The sequence below is a fragment of the Giraffa tippelskirchi genome, chromosome 12 (assembly GCF_054371585.1).
Source record: "Giraffa tippelskirchi isolate mGirTip1 chromosome 12, T2T-mGirTip1v1.2.pri, whole genome shotgun sequence".
NCBI classification, from domain to species: domain Eukaryota; kingdom Metazoa; phylum Chordata; class Mammalia; order Artiodactyla; family Giraffidae; genus Giraffa; species Giraffa tippelskirchi.
The window spans coordinates 83,983,236-84,004,345 of record NC_137286.1 but is presented as its reverse complement, the minus strand read 5'-3'; the positions used below and the strand labels follow the sequence as shown (position 1 = coordinate 84,004,345).

At 41.7% G+C, this 21,110-nt stretch overlaps 1 protein-coding gene across 28 annotated transcripts in view; it reads right to left on the bottom strand.

The window, feature by feature from the left end:
• DGKH (diacylglycerol kinase eta) overlaps positions 1-21,110 on the bottom strand; it is a 204,254-nt gene that overhangs the window by 89,497 nt on the left and 93,647 nt on the right. For 13 of the 28 annotated variants that reach the window (XR_014071425.1, XM_081550833.1, XM_081550818.1 and 10 more), the window contains exon 1: positions 9,074-9,166. Coding sequence is in view for 10 of the 28 variants with exons in the window: in XM_081550817.1 (XP_081406943.1) it covers positions 17,937-18,017 (81 nt within the window). In the remaining 18 variants the exon portion in view is untranslated. Of the gene's footprint in view, positions 1-8,322; positions 8,364-9,073; positions 9,167-17,936; positions 18,018-21,110 lie in introns of those variants that run through there. The other 15 variants (XR_014071424.1, XM_081550817.1, XM_081550814.1 and 12 more) reach the window with 2 other exon arrangements.

Here is a 21,110-nt window from a genome sequence, read left to right as displayed (position 1 = left end):
GACAGAAAAGGCTGTACACACTGCTACCTTTTTCTCCCCTTAAAAAATAATCAGGGATATTTCAGTTATATCTCAATCCTGTATATATTTGTACATTCTTTAAAGATGAGCACGGAAAGGTGCTGGTAAAATAATAATAATAATAATAACTTCATTTACTAATATAGACAGATCTCTGCAAACCAGATATCTTTGGAGAAAAAAACAGTGACAAGAATAAGGAAATCCTAAAGGAAATCAACCCTGAATATTCACTGGAAAGACTGATGTTGAAGCTGAAGCTCCAATACTTTGGCCACCTGATTCAAAGAACCAACTCACTGGAAAAGACCCTGATGCTGGGAAAGATTGAAGGTAAAAGGAGAAGGAGGTAGCAGAGGATGAGATGGTTAGACAGATAAGATTTATGTCCACCAACTCAACGTACATGAATCTGAGCAAACTCCTGGAGACAGTGAAGGACAGGGGAGCCTGGCGCGCTGCAGTCCACGGGGTTGCAAAGAGTCGGACACAACAGAGCAACTGAACGACAACAACAAAGACAATCATATACAGCACCGTACTTGAAGTATGACACCGTCCATAGGAAACGGAAAGGTTTTTTGTTTGTTTGTTCAGTATTAATGGTAATAGCAAGGATCACAGTGATTTCAGAAATTATTTATGTAGGCCGTCACATACACTTCCACTGAAAATTAGCAGTGAGTATTAGTTAATGGACACATTAAAAGTTTTACCCTTAATTTAATATTTTTAGACTGTACTAGGGATTGGAACAATGCATTAGCCTCATTCCCTGGGCACACGCTGTTTTGGTTTGTAACCATAAATTGCTTTGTACAGAACACACAGGCAATGGAAACTATCAAAACAAAGTAATTATCTTATTTGCACTGGTCATCATAAAACTGAAACGTTTCAAAATCTAAAATTTCCATTACACCACAATCATACGTAAGGAATAGAGAAGATATCTGAATATGCTAGAAAAAGAGCCATGAAAATGATAGCCCCAAAAAGTACTTCATGTTATTTTAAGTTTTTTAAAGCATCTCTCTCAATAGCCTCCTAAGGATCACCAGGATACCTTACCATTATTTCAAATTCACAATGTCCAATTCATACTGTCTCCTTTTCACTCCCCACAAACCTGCCTGTTTTCTTATTTTCTATCCTTCAATAAAGGCATCATTTATATACCAATCCTCCCAAATTCAACAATTCTAACTTCATTTCCTCCTCTCCCTCTCCCCTCCCTTTGGCCATTGTTCTCTGGTCTTTCCCACATCATCTCTCATCCATCCCTTCCTTCCCTCCTCTTACAGACAGTCTGATATGCACCCTATCATGGTTTCCCTGACACTCTAGCAGTGTCCAACTTGGGCTTCCTACTAAACCCATCTGGCACAATGGTAAAGAACACTCCTGCCAAATCAGGAGAGGCGAGAGACTCGGGTTTGATCCCTGGGTTGGGAAGATCCTCTGGAGAAGGGGATGGCCACCCTCTCCAGGATTCTTGCCTGGGAAATCCCATGGACAGAGGGGCCTAGCGGGTTACAGTCCATGGGGTCCCAGAGTCAGACACAGCCGAGTGACTGAGCACGTACACACTAAACCCACCACTCTCGTCAAATGCATCTGGTAGGAAGCTATCAGAAAGGGCTCCCATAGGGCATCTAAAATTTTTTGAATAAGTAATTTGTAAGTTTCCTTCCTGATGGAAATATTTGTAAGCTTCCGTGTACCTCTTCAGAGACCTTCTCTGAATATACAACAAATATGCGGTCTTTTGAGGTTTAAATGCATGCATGTGCATGCATACGCAGAGTGGCATTTTATACACACATGCTCTTCCACAGCTGGCTTTTCCCACTGAATAAAACTTAAGAGTTTGGTGTGTATCTTTTAATTTTTTCTTTTTTTTGACTGTGCCATGTGGCATGTGGGATCCCCGTTCTGTGACTAGGAATTGAACCTGTGTCCCCTGCATTGGTAGGGCAGAGTCCCAACCACTGGACCGCCAAGGATACCCTGATGTATACTGTTATAGACAGAGCTCATGGAATCATTCTTTTTCATTATTGTATAACATTCTACTGTGTGACAAATTTCATCATTCATTTCAACCAGCCTCCAATTTGCACATTTGCGTTGTTTCCCATCTTTCCTTATTTCAGTGTGCAATAAATATCCTTGTACATATGTCTTTGCACACATACACAGTACATTTCACTGCCTCTGCTAATTCTAGATGCCGTGAGCAGTAAAGGCACTGATGAATCTAAAAGCCTGAAAAAATATTCTTTACAATCTAGCCCAGGAAGTACGTATCTTGATCATATAGTGTTAAACCTGGGGTCAACATTTCTTAGAAGCTTTTCAGTAATCATTTTGAGTAGCCACGTCAATCCTTGCTGGTGGGCATGCTTCCACTGAAACCTAGAAAAGAGGTCATAGGAACAATGCCTCATCTGTACAAAAATGAAACAAAACAGCCTGGATTCTTGTAAAGGTCTGCAAAGGGAGAAGGATTTGCCGCTTTGTCCAGACAGCCTTTCTCACTTTAGGAGGTTAACAAACAGGGAAGTTCTAACACTACTGTTGAGCAACTATGAAAAATCAATGTTGGGATTCTGAGAGAGAAAGTGGCCAAGGTTTGTGCAGAAGCCAGACCACAGAGGCCAAATACTCAATCCTCATAAACATGAGCTACATAGAACATACGTACAGACAACACATGCTGTACTGTGCCTCTTTCCACTTGAAATATTAGCAGCAGGTCTATATGACTTCTGCTTACTACCCTATTAACTACCCACTGTCAGGCACTCATGCTAAACAGGGTTGTGCTACATTATTACAAGGGCTTCCGAGGTGGTGCCTGGCAATGCAGGAGATATAAGAGACACGGGTTCGATCCCTGGCTCAGGAAGACCCCCTGGAGAAGGAAATGGCAACCCATTCCAGTATTCTTGCTTGGAGAATCCCATGGGCAGAGGATCCTGGCAGGCTTTAGTCCATTAGGACTGCAAAGATTCGGATGTGACTGAAGCCACTTAGCATGCACATACACATGCAGATTATCACAAAGCATTAGTGAAATGTCCAAAAGCATCCCAATCGCAGAGACTAGACAGCCTACCAACTGATCCAGACAGACAGCATCATTAGGTCATGTCCAGGGTCTGGGTCACTGGAAGGTATCACTCACTCTTGCTGGAAGGAGGTCTAATCAAGCTTTGATGTCAAGGGCTAAGTTATCTAATGGCTACACCTTCCACTCTAAGATGCCAGCTCTGTTTAACAGCTTCTTGATGATTATCTGCTTCTCTCTAAGATTTAAAGACCATCTTCTGCCTTGAATTCCACAGTGGGGGCAGCTTACAAGAAACTTCTGAAACTATACTATACAGCTGTCTGATCCTTCATAAATCTCGATCAGCAAACACAGCCTAAGTGCCAGGACCATCCACAAGCCTTCAGATCTGCTCTCACCAAGTCTTCTCTGTGACAATAAGCAAAACCAAACAGGAAAAAAATCTCTGACCACCTAGCACTCCATCTGCCCGTTGTCCATAGGAAAGTCTTTCTTCTGATGTGTTGCTGACTAGACTGTAATTTGTCTTCCATAAGTATAAACCCATCTTTGCCTGCATGCAAAGTTTAAAAGCACTGGGTCCTGAGACCACAGAATATTTAAGGCATAAACGACTGAACTGAAAAATGTCTTTTTCAACAATGTTTTTGTTGGAAATCAAATTGTTACTGGAGACCTGTCACAAGGCGGAGGGCAATCAAAATTGTGAAATCCTCTTTCTTCCATTAAAAATATTTAACCTAATGACTACACAAAAACTGACAATGGGCAAGCACTCTAATCGTCGCCAGCTGGCACACTGGTCTACATATCCTTCTCTCCACTTGTAAGGTGATGAAGAGTCACTAAGAATGTCTGCATTGAACTAAATCCATTTAAAATGCTGATTACTGCTCTTGCACTCATAAAATTGTAATATGCTATTCATCCTCATGGAAAAATCACAGACTTGAAATATTAATTATTCTACCCATTAACTACAGAAATTTACAAAATTCAGTTCTCTGAACTTCACCTCTTCATGCACTGACGGGAAGAACCACTTCCTGGGTTAAATGAGATAATGAAGCAAGCTATGAACTAAAAAGTACCTGCTGTGTGCTCATGACTCCTTATTGTGGTTACTGGACAGACCAATAATCATTTATTTCTTACCGATATTATAAACAGCTTAAATTTTTAAAACTTGTAGAATAATAAATAGGCTTTCCTGTGTGTGCTCAGTTACCCAGTCATGTCTGACTCTTTGCAATCCTATGGGCTGTAGCCCATATCAGGCTTCTCTGTCCATGGGACTCTCCAGGCAAGAATACTGGAGCCATTTCCTTCTTCAGGGCATCTTCCAGACTCAGGGATCAAATCTGTGTCTCTTACATCTCCTGCATTGGCAGGTGAGTTCTTTACCACTAGAGCCACCTGGAAGTTTTAATATTTCATTAATGTTCAAGGTAAACTTAATATTAGTTTAATATTAAAAAAAAATAAGCAGTCAATATTTTAAATTGTCTAATGCAGCCAAAATCTGAAAAGCATAATGATATGTTTAATTTTTAGAGCATTTCAGGCTGAATGCAAGGCCAGATTCCAGAGTCATCAACAAGGCGAGGAGTCATGGGCAAAGCACCCCTTTATGTGTGCACATCACTTGGGCTCTGCCAGAGTGATCTAAGGCTGCAGGAGGCTTGGATCACTCATAAGGCACAGGATGGCAAACATCTAGAATTTTCTGGAATGTTTGAGCACCATGGCTTTTAACTATTCCTAATTTCTTAAAAGGGTGCCAAAGATTCTGACTTCCTGGGAGTTGTGGAACATCAAACTCCTTAGAAAGACTCTGCCTGGCAAGGACAGAACGCCCACGACACTGGACCCTTCACAATTCTGCTGCTTCGGTCAGAAGACCACAGGATAACAGGGTATCTTTAGCTGTTGTCATCGTTCAATCCCTAAGTCATGTCCAACTCTTTGAGACCCCATCGACTGCAGCACGCCAGGCTTCCCTGTCCTTCACCATTTCCCGGAGCTTGTTCAAACTCATGTCCATCGAGTCAGTGATGCCATCCAACCATCTCATCCTCTGACGTCCCCTTCTCCTCCTGCCTTCACTCTTCCCCAGCATCAGGGTCTTTTCCAGTGAGTCAGCTCTTCGCAACAGGTGGCCAAAGTACTAGAGCTTCAGCTTCGGCATCAGTCCTTCCAGTGAATATTCAGGATTGATTTCCTTTACGAATGACTGGTTGGATCTCCTCACTGTCCAAGGAACTCTAACACCACAATTCGAAAGCATCAACTCTTTGGCACTCAGCCTTCTTTATGGCTCAGCTCTCACATCTGTACATGACTATCGGAGAAATCATAGCTTTGACTAGAGGGACCTTTGTCGGCAAAGTGATGTCTCTGCTTTTTAATATGCTGTCTAGGTTTGTCATAGCTTTTCTTCCCAAGGAGCAAGCTTGATCCAGATCACTGATGATGGTTTGGGTCTTTCTTTTTTAACATTTTTATTGCTGGTAATTTATTTTCCCACATTAGGCCTCTATTTCAGTACCTCTGTGAGACAGGATCTGGTCTCTCACAGAGTTCGAGGCTCCATTCTGCACCACAAATGGGAGATCAGAAGTCAGGGCTAATTGAAATGAGCATGGAACTAAAGAGCCCTCAGCCACGTCAAGTCCACTGACATCCAAATAAACCCCATAGCCCTTCTCTAAAAAGGGCCTCGGTGGAGTGGCCAGGCTGGCGGTGTGAATGCATCTCCTGAGTGGTCTGTGCACCTTCGAAGCCTCTGTGGAGCTGGAAGGCCAGTGGGCCTGGGGCTGCTCTTTCAGACCTTGGGCAACCCTTGCCAGTCTTCATGCAGCATCTCTCAAGAGAGAAGATGTGATCTAGAAATTCAATTCCGTGCAGCTACAGCTGCTGCTTCCAGGATCACAGTGAGAGAGAGAGCATAAGCTCAGCACCAGCTAGCTGGAACCTGGGAAAGACCTAGTATGTGGAATGTATCACTGAAATGCAGATTTACAACAAGCCCAAGGATGGGAGGCTGTGTCGCACTGCGGCCATTCACTGGCAGCTTCAGTGCGGCAGGAGCACCGTGAAGACCAACCGTCCAGGATCCAGGCCAGGCCTTCCATTCGGATGGACGTCTTCCACGGGCCATCCCCATGGTCCCTGAGGCTAAGTCTTCCCAGGGAAGAGGCTTCATGAAACACTGGCATTTAGGGGCAGGAATAAGCAGTTCTACATGGTCACCATATTGTGGTCACAGAAATACTGGTACAGGATGCACGTTTGCAAAGAAAAGCAGAAGAAGCAGTGCCAGAGGATTTTTGTCTAGGGAATCCTGAATGGTCTGGCCCTCAAGGTTTAAGAGTTTGAGCTATCACTTGAGCTCTTGTGATGGCATAGTTTCTGGACCTAGCTGGGAGGCAATTCATTGTTTTTCGTATCTCAAGAATCCTATTCCAATGCCACGTACTTCAAAGATGGGGACCTGTTCCTGGAGGCTTTTAAACTTTTTCAAAATATAGTATCAGTGGCCAGTTCCTTTTACTCGCCACTATATATACCCAGAATCTAGCAGTGTCTGATATATACAGTAAGCTTTTTTGACAGAGTCAGTTACTCAGTCGTGTCTGACTCTTTGCAGCCCCATGGACTGTAGCCTGCCAGGCTCCTCTGTCTGTGGAACTCTCCAGGCATGGAGACTGGAGTTGGTAGCCATTCATTTCTCTAGGGGATCTTCCTGACCCGGGGATCAAACTCAACTCTCCTGCACTGCAGGCAGATTCTTTACCATCTCAGCTACCAGGGAAGCCCCTAAGCTTTGGGTAACTATTTGCTAAATGAATGAATGAATGTCTAAGGGCAGTTCTGAAAATGGAGAATCAGGGGGCGTGTGGCCTGCGGTGCAGGTTGCAGGTTACTGATCCCGAGCACCATGTTCCTCCTGAGTCTTGGGTCAGCACTGGGCAAGGGGCAGGTGGTAATGCCGGGCACAGCAACTGAACACGGTACCCTGCCCGGATCTCCAGGGACACAGTTCTCTCAGTGATGCGAGAACCTGCCCAGCCTTTTAGTGGTGTCTATCCACACAACAACAGGTTCTCTCATGAAAGTGATCTGGACACCCACGGTCTGATTATGCAACCAAGCCCAGGTTCCCAGAGCTCCTGGGCTGCCAGGATCCTCAAGGACATGCTCAATGGTTTAATTCAGAAAGTCCCTTTAAAAGATGTATGGGGAGGTGGGAGGGGGGATTTCAAGATGGGGAACACATGTACACCCATGGCTGATTCATGTCAATGTATGGCAAAAACCACTACGATATTGCAAAGTAACTAGCCTCCAATTAAAATTAATTAATTAATTAAAAAAAAAGATGTATGGAAGGCTACTAGTGAAGGTGGAAAGTGAAAGCGAAAGTGAAGTTGCTCAGTCGTGTCCAACTCTTTGTGACCCCATGGACTGTAGCCTACCAGGTTCCTCTGTCCATGGGATTCTCCAGGCAAGAATACTGGAGTGGGTTGCCATTTCCTTCTCCAGGGGATCTTCCCGATCCAGGGATCGAACATGGGTCTCCCGCATTATAGGCAGACACTTTAACCTCTGAGCCACCTGAGAAATCCAGTGAAGGTGGAGACCTCAGTTAATCTATCTGACAGGTTCATGGAAGGTACTTCAGATACTAATGAAGGTGGAGACAAAGGTACAGTTCTCCCACCCACACCACATTTCCAAAACTGTTAGTCTAGCTACAAAAGGACCAACGTTTTCTTACCTCCTAGGACTGTGGCTTAAGGGAGCTCAGGAAAATATTGAAAAGTACTTGTGTTATACTCTTGGAAAAGATGTATATCACTCAACGTAAAGAGAAACATAATATACCCACAGAAACAATACTATTTCATTTCTAAAAGCCTGGTGTCTTTCAGAGAAAGACAAATAAAAATTTCAAAAAATGTATAAATCATCAGAATCATAATATAAAGTCTAACCTAAACTGTATATAAATCAATTTTAAAAGCAAAACAACAGCCACTCCAATTGCATTAATGTGATATCACTTTGGTGGTAGTGGTGGTTTAGTCGCTAGGTCGTATTCAACTCGTGAGACTCCATGGACTGTAGGCCGCCAGGCTCTTCTGTCCATGAGATTTTCCGGGCAAGAATACTGGAGTGGGTTGCCATTTCTTTCTCCTTCTTTCCCGACCCAGGAATCGAACCTGGGTCTCCTGCATTGCAAGCAGATTCTTTTCCAACTGAGCTATAAGGGAAGCCCACGGTATCACTTTAGAGTACAAGAAAATATTTTCATCAACATAAACATTAAAATATTTTCATCAACATTACTTTCAGGCATCTAGTAATTATGTGCAAATACTGCAATGATCAACATAGGCGAGAATCATGTTTGTACGGCTTATTGTTGGCATAAAAATAGTCTGAGTCATAATGTATAGGTGTCAAAGAAGGATATACATATTTATGGGTATATTATAATCCAACACCATGGGGGGAAATTAAGAAATAGTGCTCTCTAGGCTAAAACTTGAAATAACACCTTTCTAAAAACTAGAGTCTACAAATATCACTCACTCCTTCAACAAGACCCATTCCTTCATTCATTCGACAAATATTTATTGTCTTTCCCTTCTGTGTCTGGCCCCACGTTAGCCTTGGGGATTCAGTGGTGGAAGAAGACAATCTTTGCGCCTAAGGAAATTTCAGTCTCCACCATCTCCTTAGCCCCTACCCACATACACACACCATGAAATAGTCTCTTCAACAGCAATCTTGAGGAAGGTCCCTCAGCTCTTGCTGTGTGCTCAGACAGAGTATGCAAACTGTCCAGCATGAAGTCCAGCCATCTCTACAGCCCTTGCCCCCTGCTTACTCCCAACAAACCCCGAGGGTTGAGGGCCCTGGATGGCCCTGAATTCTATACTAGCTGTGTACAGCTATCGGTCATCCAACCTTGAGAAAGTCACTTCAGCTCTCTGAACCTGAGTCTGCTCTGAGAACTCTCTTCTTGAAGGCCCCTTCCAGATCACACGGAAGCAAATGACTAGAGATTTCTAAAAATGGGCAGAGCCATTACCTCACAAGAGGCCTGTTCTATCAGATGACATAGAAAGTTCTCTCCTGTGTAGAGCTGAAATTCTCCCTCCATGAATACAGGATCTTTGTCCTGTATACCAAACCTGTCAACTGTTTCTTATACATAAATGCGTGCTCAGATGCTCAGTTCTGTCCAACTCTTTGTGACCCTATGGACTGTGTAGCCCACCAGGTTTCTCTGTTCATGGGATTTCCCATGCAAAAATACTGGAGTGGGCTGCCATTTTTCCTACTCCAGGGGATCCTCCCAACCCAGGGACCTAACCCGCATCTCCTGCATTGGCACACAGATTCTTTACCACTGAGCCACCTGGGGAGCCCTCTTATACATAATAATCCCTCAAATACTAAAAGATTTCACACTTTTCCAATTCTTTAAAATAAAAAGTGCCCTTTAATGTCAATCAATCCCATGATTCCCAGACCTTTTTTTAAAAAAAATATTAGCTTTTTATAATAGTAGTTACCCGCCTTGTTATCAACCTTTCTGTTTAAAGTGCAGCCCTCACAATAAAACGTAGTGCTCTAAATTTGCGGTACAACCAACAGGCACCTACAGTACATCTAGTGACACTAAGACTCTATGATTGACTCGGAAAAGAAAAAACAATTGAACATGTGAAAAACAGTGACAGGAATACTATCTGGATCATACTCGTTTAAAACGCTACGAGAGAGAGACAGAAGAGCGGGGAATCAAGAGCACAGATCAAGGGACTTCCCTGGCGGTTCAGTGGGTAAGAATCCACCTTCCCAGGCTGGGGAGGAGAAGGGTGTGTCGGGCGACCCTCATGCCAAGGGGCAACCAAGACTGCCCACCGCAATTAGAGAAGCCTGAACACGCAACAAAGAGCAGCACAGTCAAAAAAGAAGTACAGATCAAGGCCTTAGAACCCCGATACGTTAGATGCTGACTTCTCTGTCTCAGATTTCTCACTGTAAAATGGGAAGCATATGAGAACCTACATTACAGGACTGGAATACAAAACTGAATGAGTGATGAGATCAGTGATCTTATAAAACAGTTATAAGAGGTACACAGTAGACTGAAAAAAGTGAAAGTGTTAGTCACTCAGTCGTGTCTGACTCTTTGCGACTCCTTGGACTGTAGCCGCCAGGCTCCCTCTGTCCATGGAATTCTCCAGGCCAGAATACAGGAGTGGGTAGTCTTTCCCTTCTCCAGGGGATCTTCGCAACTCCAGGATCGAACCCGAGTCTCCTTCATTGCAGGCAGACTCTTTGCCATCTGAGTCACCAGGGAAGCCCCATGTAGCAAACTAAATATTACCTAATAAAGTAAGCAACTTACTTTTCTAAGTGATTGTACATCAACTTGTTTATCTGAATACCTGTTTTGTGATGGGTGTTCAAAAATAACAAAAAGAAAATAACTTTTTGCTATTTTCATCTAACTAAAGATTGTGTTGTTAATAGATAAAAGTAAACTGACACTTCCTTAGGTTCAAAGGATGTGACATCTCTCTTAAGAGAAAAGATGAAGTGAATTACATTAACAGAGAGGAAGCTAAGGGGAAAACAGGATAAACAGAAAGTAAACATGAAAGAAATAAGTTCTTAAAAACATCTTCCCTTCCATTAAAACTCAGCCTGCTTATTTTGACTATACTATGAGAGCATAATTTTCAGCAATTTATGTGCCGTTATGAGTATTCTCTCTATTGGTTTGCTTTTATGTCTCCTTTTAAAAACCTCATCAGAAGAATCATAATCTAATGCTAATCAACTTTTGATCATGTTTACATGACCGTGTCAAGTGACCGAGACCTAAAAGGACTCTTTGTTCCAGTGTTCATTTAGTTCTAAAACAAGTGCTGCCACATGGCATCTGTTTCCATACAACTGAGTGAGCCAGCATGGAAGTGAAATAGCTGTGGGATTTGAAACACATTTGGAGATCACTCACTAAAAATGCTAAGGGTAGTTAAGTAAATTACCTCTGTACCTCTTTCTTGTTTTAAAAAAAAAACAAAAAAACACTTTCTTTACAAACTTCCATAAGAAATTTCACCAACGTCAATACAATCATTTCTTTGAAAATGATGACTCCTTTGTTGAAGGTTTAGCCTAAACTTCATTAAAATTTAAAGAAAACAGTCATTTGAACAGTACACTTTGAAAGCCTGGTGTATACCACACCACTGTGATGGCTTTCAAATCATTAAAACGCTTTTCTTTAGCAAAGAACATTTAACCAACAAGGAACAACTGTATTTTCATTCTTTACAAAATGGTCCCTTTGCCTAATAATATGAGATAAATGTGGAAATAAATCTTCACAACATCTCTGAGAGACAGGCAGGATGGAATGTTTTCTCAAGATAAAGTTTGTCCACATTCTCTTTCAAAATTCCCAAACTTTTAAAAGTTGGCAATACTGACACTTGAGAAGGGAATCAAGGGATAATTAAGTTCAAGGGAATGATTAATAGTAGTTACCAACATGTAGGACTTCCCTGGTGGTTCAGACAGTAAAGAATCTGCCTGCAATGCTGGAGACCAGAGTTTGATCCCTGGGCTGGGAAGATCCCCTGGAGAAGGGAATGGTTACCCACTCCAGATTCTTGCCTGGAGGATTCCATGGACGGAGGAGCCTGGCAGCCTACAGTCAGTGGGGTCAAAAAGAGTCAGACAGGACTGAGCGACTAACACGTTCACTTTTCACATTCAAAGGTAAGGGCACTGAGCAGTTAAGGATTCAGAGCAGTTAACGAATTAGTCCGAGGTCACCTAACTAGACATGGCCGAGCCCCGACCCAAACCCTGACTGTTGGACTTCAGAGTCTAAGCACTGCAACTGGAAAAATCACCTAGTTCCAGGAAGAGCTGCAGATGTAGAGAATGGATGTGTGGACACAGAGGGGGACAGGGAGGGAGGGAGAATTGGAAGAGTAGTGTTGATTTATATTCACTACCATGCGTGAAATAGATAGCTAGTGGGAAGCTGCTGTATAGCACAAGAAACTCAGCTCAGTGCTTTGATGACCTAAAGGGGTGGGGGCTTAGGAGGGAGGCTCAAGAGGGAAGGGATATATTTATACCTAGGGGATATATGTATGTGCTAAGTCGCTTCAGTCGTGTCCGACTCTTTGCGACCCCATGGACTGTAGCCTGCCAAGCTCCTCTGTCCATGTGATTCTCCAGGCAAGAATACTGGAGTGGGTTGCCATTTCCTCTTCCGGGGGATCTTCCCCACGCAGGGATCAAACCTGTGTCTCTTAGGTCTCCTGCATTGACAGGTGGGTTCTTTACCACTACTAGCGCCACCGGGGAAGCCCTGGTATATGTATACTTACAGCTGATTCACTTAGCTGTATAGCAGAAACTAATGCAACATTGTAAAGCAATTATGGTTCAACAGTAAATCAATAGAAGCTGGGTTTATAAATGCCATGATTAGTGAGAAAGAGACGTAGAGAGAAGTGGATGCGAGAAGAGACAGAACAAAGGCAAAGACTAACCAGACGGAGAGAGCTCTGGGTTAAATACCAGGAGACCTGCGATCCCTTCCTGGGGGCCCCAGTGGGACCAAAGGGAAAGGAGTTCTCTCCAGTCTAGTATCAGAAGAGTGCAATCACATACAGCACAGAAGTGTTAAGGATAAAAAGGTTAAAGTGAAAATAAAACTCCGGAACACTGTGCAAATGTCAATAAAATAAAGAAAATGAATGATTAAAAATAGACCAAAAAATGAAGAAAGTTTTATCGATTCCATAGTCAGAGAAAATGTCATGGTAGAACTTAAACTGCAAATTAATTGTGAACGTTAACCTAAGGACTCATAAAATGCCAATAAGGCTGTCAGGAACTGGTCTTTTCTGTTCCCCAATCACATCACTGACAACTGTTTAGTGTTAGTAGATTTTGTTGTTGCTGCTGCCTAATGCAGAAGACACTTGTAAAACCATAAATTCAAACACAGGTCAGAATTAGGCCAATGTGGGACTTCCCTGGTGGTCCAGTGGTTGAGACGCTGCCTTTCAATGCGGGGTGTGCGGGATCGATCCCTGGTCGGAGAGCTAAGATCCCACATGCCTCAAGGCCAAAAAAAACAAAACACAAAAAAAGAAGCAATGCTGTGATGAACTCAATAAAGACTTGAAAAACGGTTCACATTTTAAAAAAATCTTTTAAAAAAATTAGTGCAAAGTGGTGTCACTAGTGGTAAAGAATCCACCTGCCAATGCAGGAGCTGCAAGAGATGTGGGTTTGATCCCTGGTCAGGAAGATCTCCTGGAGGAGGAAATGGCAACTCACTCCCGTATTCTTGCCTGGAAAATTCCATGGACAGAGGAGCCTGGCGGGCTACAGTCCATGGGGTCACAGAGAGTTGGACACAACTGAATGACTAAGTACGCAAGGTAACTAAAGAGCGCGCGCGCGCGCGTGTGTGTGTGTGTGTGTGTGTATTTAATTTATCATATCTATCTATTTCAACATCGTGAGACCTGGAGCAGAAGAATCCAGGTAGTTTATGAGACTGACAGAAACTGTAAAATAATAAATAAGCGTTGTTTTAAGTCACTAAATATGTGGCAATTTGTTAGGAAGCAAAAGAAAACTAATACAATACCTGAGGCAATTTAAACAACCTCCAAAGCAAAACAATTATTCACTCCGGGGATGAAAGCACACGACTATTTAAAAGCAGTCCTCAGGCTGGTGGGTCTTAAGCATGCCTGCAGATCCCTTAACACCATCCTTGGGAGGTCTGTGTCCTCCCACTCCCGGCAGCACCCCCCTGCTGAACCCCAGCCAGCCTCGATGCCTGCTCATAACCACAGAATGAGTTAGAACACTCCCTCTAGAAGCCATTTTACGAGAGTTTGACAATTGGGTTTTTGAGAGAAGCACAGCTTTTCCACTTTCCACTTGCTAATTATAGATTTTCCATTTACTGTGTGTCCCTTGTCGATATATCATCCTTAGGGACTGCAAGGCAAGGAGGAGTGACCAAAGGGAAGCAGGATCTGACCATTTGCTGGATTCACCAAACTACACCATTAACCTCTGACATAAACTGGTCAAAACAACAGCATCAGCCAGCAGTCACTGTGGCCCAGGAAGGTGGAATATTTAAATATTTAAAGACAGGGAGGATTGTCCATGACTGCTTGAAAACATGTCTCATTCCATCTTATACCCTGCAAAGTTCTATTGAATTGACTTGCTATAAAATTCTAAGCAATCCACCCAACATTTTAGTCTCTGCATTTCTAGTTCAACAAACTTGAGAAACAACATTTGGATGAGTCAAGAAATTTCCTGAAAATAATTCAACAAAAAAGCCTTCTCATACCTCAAATAAACTTTCATTTTATTTGTTAAAATCAACAAATATTTATGGATAAGGAACTATGACCTTAAAATATGTGACATAGTCCCTCTTTTCAAGGAGGTTATGAAAACATAAGTAATTAACTAAAAAAGGCAAAAAACAGTAAATTCTAGGAAAAGGCACAACAGGAGACATTGCATGCAGTTGAAGGTCCAACAAAGAGTTGTACAAACAATTTGAACAACCTTTCCCAAATCCAGGCTTTCCAAGTCCCTTTATGTAGTCCAACACCCTAGGTCTTGTCTTCACCTGAAATTACTCCATCTTTCAAATCTTAAATTTTGGAACCTTCTTTCATATTAAACTCTAGATCCCAGTCAGGGAGAGACGCTTATCTGCAACCATCACTTTGAGTCTCCATAGAGGGGAGAAGACTCTTGTTCAGTCCCCAGGGAAGACAAGTGGTTCATCTGATAGGTTAATTACCTGACCCCACCTTCACTTCAGAGGAAGGAAGAATAAGCAACATTTTGCCCTTGAGCCTCCAACAGCTTATCAGAAGCTCTGTATTTACTGGTTATTGGATCCTGTTCAGCCATCAACAAAGTCATCCCTTATTCCTTATACTCTATTCTCAAAAACTGAGAACACAGAGGGAGAAGACGGATGAGTTAATGATCCCTGAAATCCAACAATCCCTTTATCTTTCTCTCTAATATGCCCTGCGTGCGCGCTAAGTCACTCAGTCATGTCTGACTCTGTGACCCCATGGACTAAAGACCGCTAGGCTCCTCTGTCCATGGGATTCTCCAGGCAAGAATATTAGAGTGGGTTGCCATGCCCTCCTCCAGGGGATCTTCCCAACCCAGGGATCGAACCCAGGTCTCATTATGCTTCCTGCATCGGCAGGTGGGTTCATTACCACTAGCGCCACCTGGGAAGCCCTCCAACGTACCCTAGAAGTCATCAATGCTGGGCCAATTTAGCTGTTTTTCTTTACTCCATCTTACAGAAAACTCTGTTGGCCTAGGAATTAAGAACATTTCTAAACTTAATCTCCAATCTTTTGTAGACACCCTTTACTACCTAGTAATCTTCTACTAGTTTCTGTTCAGTCTTAATTCTCATTTTCTACAGTAGCTCTTGCAAACCCTCCTAAACTCTTCCTCATAGTATATACCCTTACCTTCAATTTCACCGGGAAAACAGTAGTGTTTGGTTTTGAAATATATGAACTTCCTAACCACACCCTTACTTCCAGAAACTTTCTGTGTCTTGTTCAAGGCTTACGTTTTTTTTTTTTTTTAATTGGGGTAAAACTGCTCTACAACATTGCATAACAAAGTGAATCAGCTATATGCATACATATATCCCCTGCTCCATGGCCCTTCCTCCCAAACCCCAGCACCACCCATAACACCGGGCTGAACTCTGTGCTGTAGAGCAGGTGCAGTATTCTTGCTGGAGAATTCCACGGACAGAGGAGCATGGTGGGCTACAGTCTATGGGGTCGCAGAGAGACATGACTGAGCGACTAACACTCTCACTGTTTCCCTATATAGCAGGTTCCAGCTATCCATTTTAAAGGCTAACCTCTTAACTTGTGTTCTGGGTCCCACCCCCTGTCGTTTACTCAGCAAATATGCTCCATCAATTACGCCCTCTCTCTCCTACAGCTTCAAACTTCTGATCTAACACTTCTGTCCTCTGGTGGTACAGACACGCTCAAAACCCAGTTTTAAAAAACAAAGCAAAAGATCTACTACTACAACAACAACGAAACCAGAACTGCCTCTTCGAACCTGAAAGCTCTTGTCGCTCTGTGTCAGCTCCTTCTTTTAACAGCCGGGCTTACGGGATCAGGAATCCATGCTGATGCCCTCTGCCTTTCCATTTGGCGTCTCCATGTGCCTCGTGCCCACGACCCTCCACTGCAACTGCTCACACCGGCGTGAGCAGATGACCTGCCCTGTTTCCACATTCACCAGACACTCTTCCTTTCTTCTTGGACTTGACCTCTCTACAGCATTTGATGTGTGACAACTTCCACCTTAAAACTCCCTTCCACTGGCTTTTCATAACATCACTGCCTCCTGCGGTTCCTTCTATACTCAGAATGCTCCCTCTCAGTCTTTAGTGGTCAAACCTTAGGTTGTAAGTTTTTCCCAGGATTCTATTCTTGGCTGTCCTCTCTCTTCTCAAACTCAGTGGTCTCTGGGGAGGGGAGAGGGGGAGGAATGTCCGCAGCCTGAATTATCTCGCATGCCCATAAATCAATCAGACTAAATCTGAACTCTTTTGCTTCCTCTCCATCCCCAGCCCTACCTACCAGAGCTCACCTCCATCATGGCACTGCCCTGCATCTGTCTGTCCTCCCTGCCCTGCGTGCCTAGGGCAGGAACACAGCGCACTGCTGTCTGTAGTGGTGGCTTCCAGGAGGAGGAGCTGGGAGTGTGGATGGCGACAGCGACCCAGAAAGAGCACCTGAGCGGACCTAAGGAAATGTAGCTCCGCAAAGTACCCCAGATGAACTTCACTCAATTATACTGTGCATATCTTCAGCGGAGTGGTGTATATATATATATGTATTTTCATCTCTGAATCTCGTTTATTATGTTTATTAGTTCCTGGCACATGGCGGATCCTCAATTCATATTGAATTCGTATTTTTGTAATCAAAGAAGTAGAAAAAGAATGGGATATCTGATATAAGCTTTGAAGCATTGGTAGAATTTCAAAAGCGACAGATGCAGGAGGCATCATTTAAGTCAGAGGGAACAGAAAAAGCATTAGGCTCAGAAAGAAATGCTGGACTGGTGGAACGTATAAGGACGAACAATTATCAGCAACACTAGAATGCAGAGGCAGGATTTTATAGGACTTTATAATGGAGTTACAGATGCAACCTGAGCCTATGAGGTCTTTGAAGCAACGTGATTTGAAATTGGAAAAAAAAATTAACTGGAACTGAGCTTTTCTCTAAATAGCTGCCAAATGAATTACTTAAATGAGAAGAAATGAAGGTCTGAACTTTAGCAACTGGAATAACAGTAGAAGAAAAAGAGAAAATACTATTTTTAAGACCGAAGGTAAAAAAACAAACATGGTGAATATTTATGAACAGTGGAATTAGTTGAACTATTATATTTAAGGGGGTGAAAAATTTAAAGCACTAAAATTTAAAAGTCTAAAATATATATATATATACATTTTTAATATACATTTAATGGGTTGGCTTATTGAGCCAAACAATCATGAATGGTTTTGGGTATTAGAATCTACAATGTACTAATCAAGTTTATTGTGTTGGTAAGAACTCCAACATGCATGACACAGTTGGCAGCAGAGGAGGGCATTCAGTATAAGCTCTGGAAAGGTTTTTCTATAACGTTCGAGGAGGGAGTTAGCAGAATAGAACCATACCGTGAAGCTGTTGTTAGCATTTTTTGTGCTTGCTTCAGCTACACTGGCATCTGAGAGGTCAACTTCATCAAATATCAGAGACTGTTAATGAAAAAGAACACAAACATATTATTTGAAAACCTAACTCAGTGCTCCTCAATATATATATATATTTTTTACCATCAGGTCATGACCCATGAAGCTATGTCAGGAATTAGAAATAAAAAATGATGAAAAACTTAAGTTACCGGTACTTTGTGAGTAAAACCATAAAGTTCAATAAACATACAAATTTCAGACTGTATAGGGCTTTAGAGAAGCCCCCGGGTACAGAGTTTCATTGCAAAACGCTCTGTGCTCTCCAGAAGCGTCGTTTATGGGGAACCTACTAAGTGTGTGACATGCACACCTATTCACACACCCCACAATGAGAAGAACTAGTCCTGGCTCAGATCACGGCCAGTTACCGAACTGTCCTCATCTGTAAATGTGTTCTAATGAGATGGTACACATGCTCTGCAAATATAAGATGACTTTCTTTATATACTCTTAAAAGTTTTATTTATATTCTTTTCTTTTTTGGGGGCCAGGTTCAAACACTTTTTTTTAGGCTGAAAAGCATTTTAATCAAAAAAGTTTCAGTGGTTAAAAACTCCATAGAATTAAAATCTTCAAAAATGGACAACTGAGAGTTTGGGAAATTCTAGTCAATGCATCTATACTTCCTGCTTTCAGTCAGCTGATCCTTGTTCACAGTCCTTCAGTGAACTTCCAGCGAGGCAGGTATAACACCGCTCCTCTAGAGCTACAGAAAAAAGGGATCCTTTACCTAATTTAAGTTTCCACCACTCCCCAAGATCTCCAGGGTGTAATGCAACTCTACCTCAAGCCAACCAATCTCACCATAAGACTTGTCCCCTCACTAGAAAGAATTTATAATCTAGTGTGGGAACTGAAAGAGATCCAACTAGTTTTAAGTAAGGTAGATTATTAAATGTGGAAGAGGAGATACGCAAAATACTACAGAAGGTCATAGATAATTTCTCCAGCAAAAAACAAATTCTTTCTCTTGTGTATACTGGAATAAAGAATTTTAGAGGGATCTTAAAGAAAACAGGAAATTTCTTCAAGTGGAGATAGAGAGGGAAAATCATCCTGGAGATGGAAAATATGGGGCAGGGCTGCAGGCTATCAAATTGTCAGTGTTGTCTGGAAATAAATATGAAGGGTCAGGATGGAGCCAGATCAGAGTTTAACTGTGAACATAATGACTTTCAAAATAAGACTATTTTATTTTGTTATTATTTCCATAGCTACATAAGCTAAGAATTAGGTTTGTTTGCTTACTTATTTTTTACCTCCTGGTGTATAGCTCTACTAGTTATGATATCACAAACATATTTTTAATATAAAAATTACCAATTATCTTACTGGTGCAGTAACAATAAATCTTACTATTTTTAAATTAAGTATAGTTGACATACACTATTATGTTAGTTTCAAGAGTACAACATAGTAATTTGACAATCAAATACATCATCAAACGACTGCCCTAAGCCTAGTAACCATTTATCATCATATAAAATTATTACAATATTATTAACTATATTCCTTTTACTGTATATTAAACTCACATGACATTTATTTTTATGACTGAAAGTCTGGACCTCTTAATCCTCTTCACCTACTTTACCCAACCTCACATATCCCTCCCCTCTGGCAGCCACCCATTTGTTCTCTGTATCTAGAAGTCTCTCCGTTTGGGTTTGTTTGTTCATTTGTTTTTTAGATTCCACATATAATTTACAGATTCCACATATAACTGAAATTGGATGGTATTTGTCTTTCTCTGTCTAATTTATTTCACTTAGCATAATACCTTCTATATTCATCCATGTTTTTGCAAATGGCAAGATTGTTATCCCGTACTTCTTTTCATTTCTATTTGCATGGCTGAAAACTTTCCTAACCTGGGGAAGGATACAGGTATCCAGGGCCAGGAAGTACAGAGAGACTCAAACAAAGTGAACCCAATGAGACCCACACCAAGACACATTATAATTAAAATGCTAAAATGTTAAACTAAAGAGAGAATCTTAAAAGCAACAAGAGAAAAACAACTAGTTACATACATGGAAGCTCCATAACACTGTCAGTTGACATTTCAGGAAAAACCTTATAGAAGGGAGTGGCACGATATAGTCAAAGCACTGAAAGGAGGAAAGTTGACCAAGAATTCCTACCCAGCAAAATCATAAATCAGAATTGAGAGACAGAGTTTCTCAAGCAAGCAACAGCTTGTCTACGCTGCAGTTCATCACCACTAAACCAGTCTTACAAGAAATGTTAAAGGAATTTAAACAGAAAAGAAAAATTATAACTAGAAATATGAAAATTATGAAAGAAAATATCTCGCCAATAAAAGCAAAAATGTAGTAAAGGTAATAGATCAAAGGTATGAGTGCTTTCCAGGGGGTGCTAGTGTTAAAAAAAAACCCACCTGCCAATGCAGGAGACGTGAACGTTAAAAGACAAAACCAGTAAAATCATATATATCTACAATAATTAAGGAATACACAAAGTAAAATAACATCAAAAACATAAAATGTTGAGTGGAGGGAAAATGTAGTGCTTTTAGAACATGTTCAAACTTAAGCAACTATCAACTTAAAAGAGATTTCAATATACAAAGGCTGTGATATAAGCAGTGACCACAGACCAAAAACCGATAATATGGGGTTGGTCAAAAAGCTCGTTAGGGTTTTTCTGCAGGATGCTAGAGAAAACAATACACAAATAATAAAAAGAAAGGAATATAAACACAATACTAGAGAAAGTCATGGAATCACAGGGAAGAGAGCAAGAGAAGAAAGGAAGAGAGAATAACCGAGATAACCGCAAACAGTTAACAGAATGGCAGGAAGCACACACCTACCAATCATCACTTTAAATGTCAACGGACTGAATGCTCCAATCAGAAGACACGGGGTAGCTGAACACATACAAAAAACAAGACCCATATATACGCTGTCTGCAAGAGACTCACTTAGATCTAAAACCACACACGGACCGGAAGCGAGCAGACGGAAAAGCTATTCCACACAAGTATAAATGAAAAGAAATATGGGATAGCAACACTTATACTGGACAAAATGATTTTAAAACAAAGACTTAACAAGAGACAAAGGAAGGCAT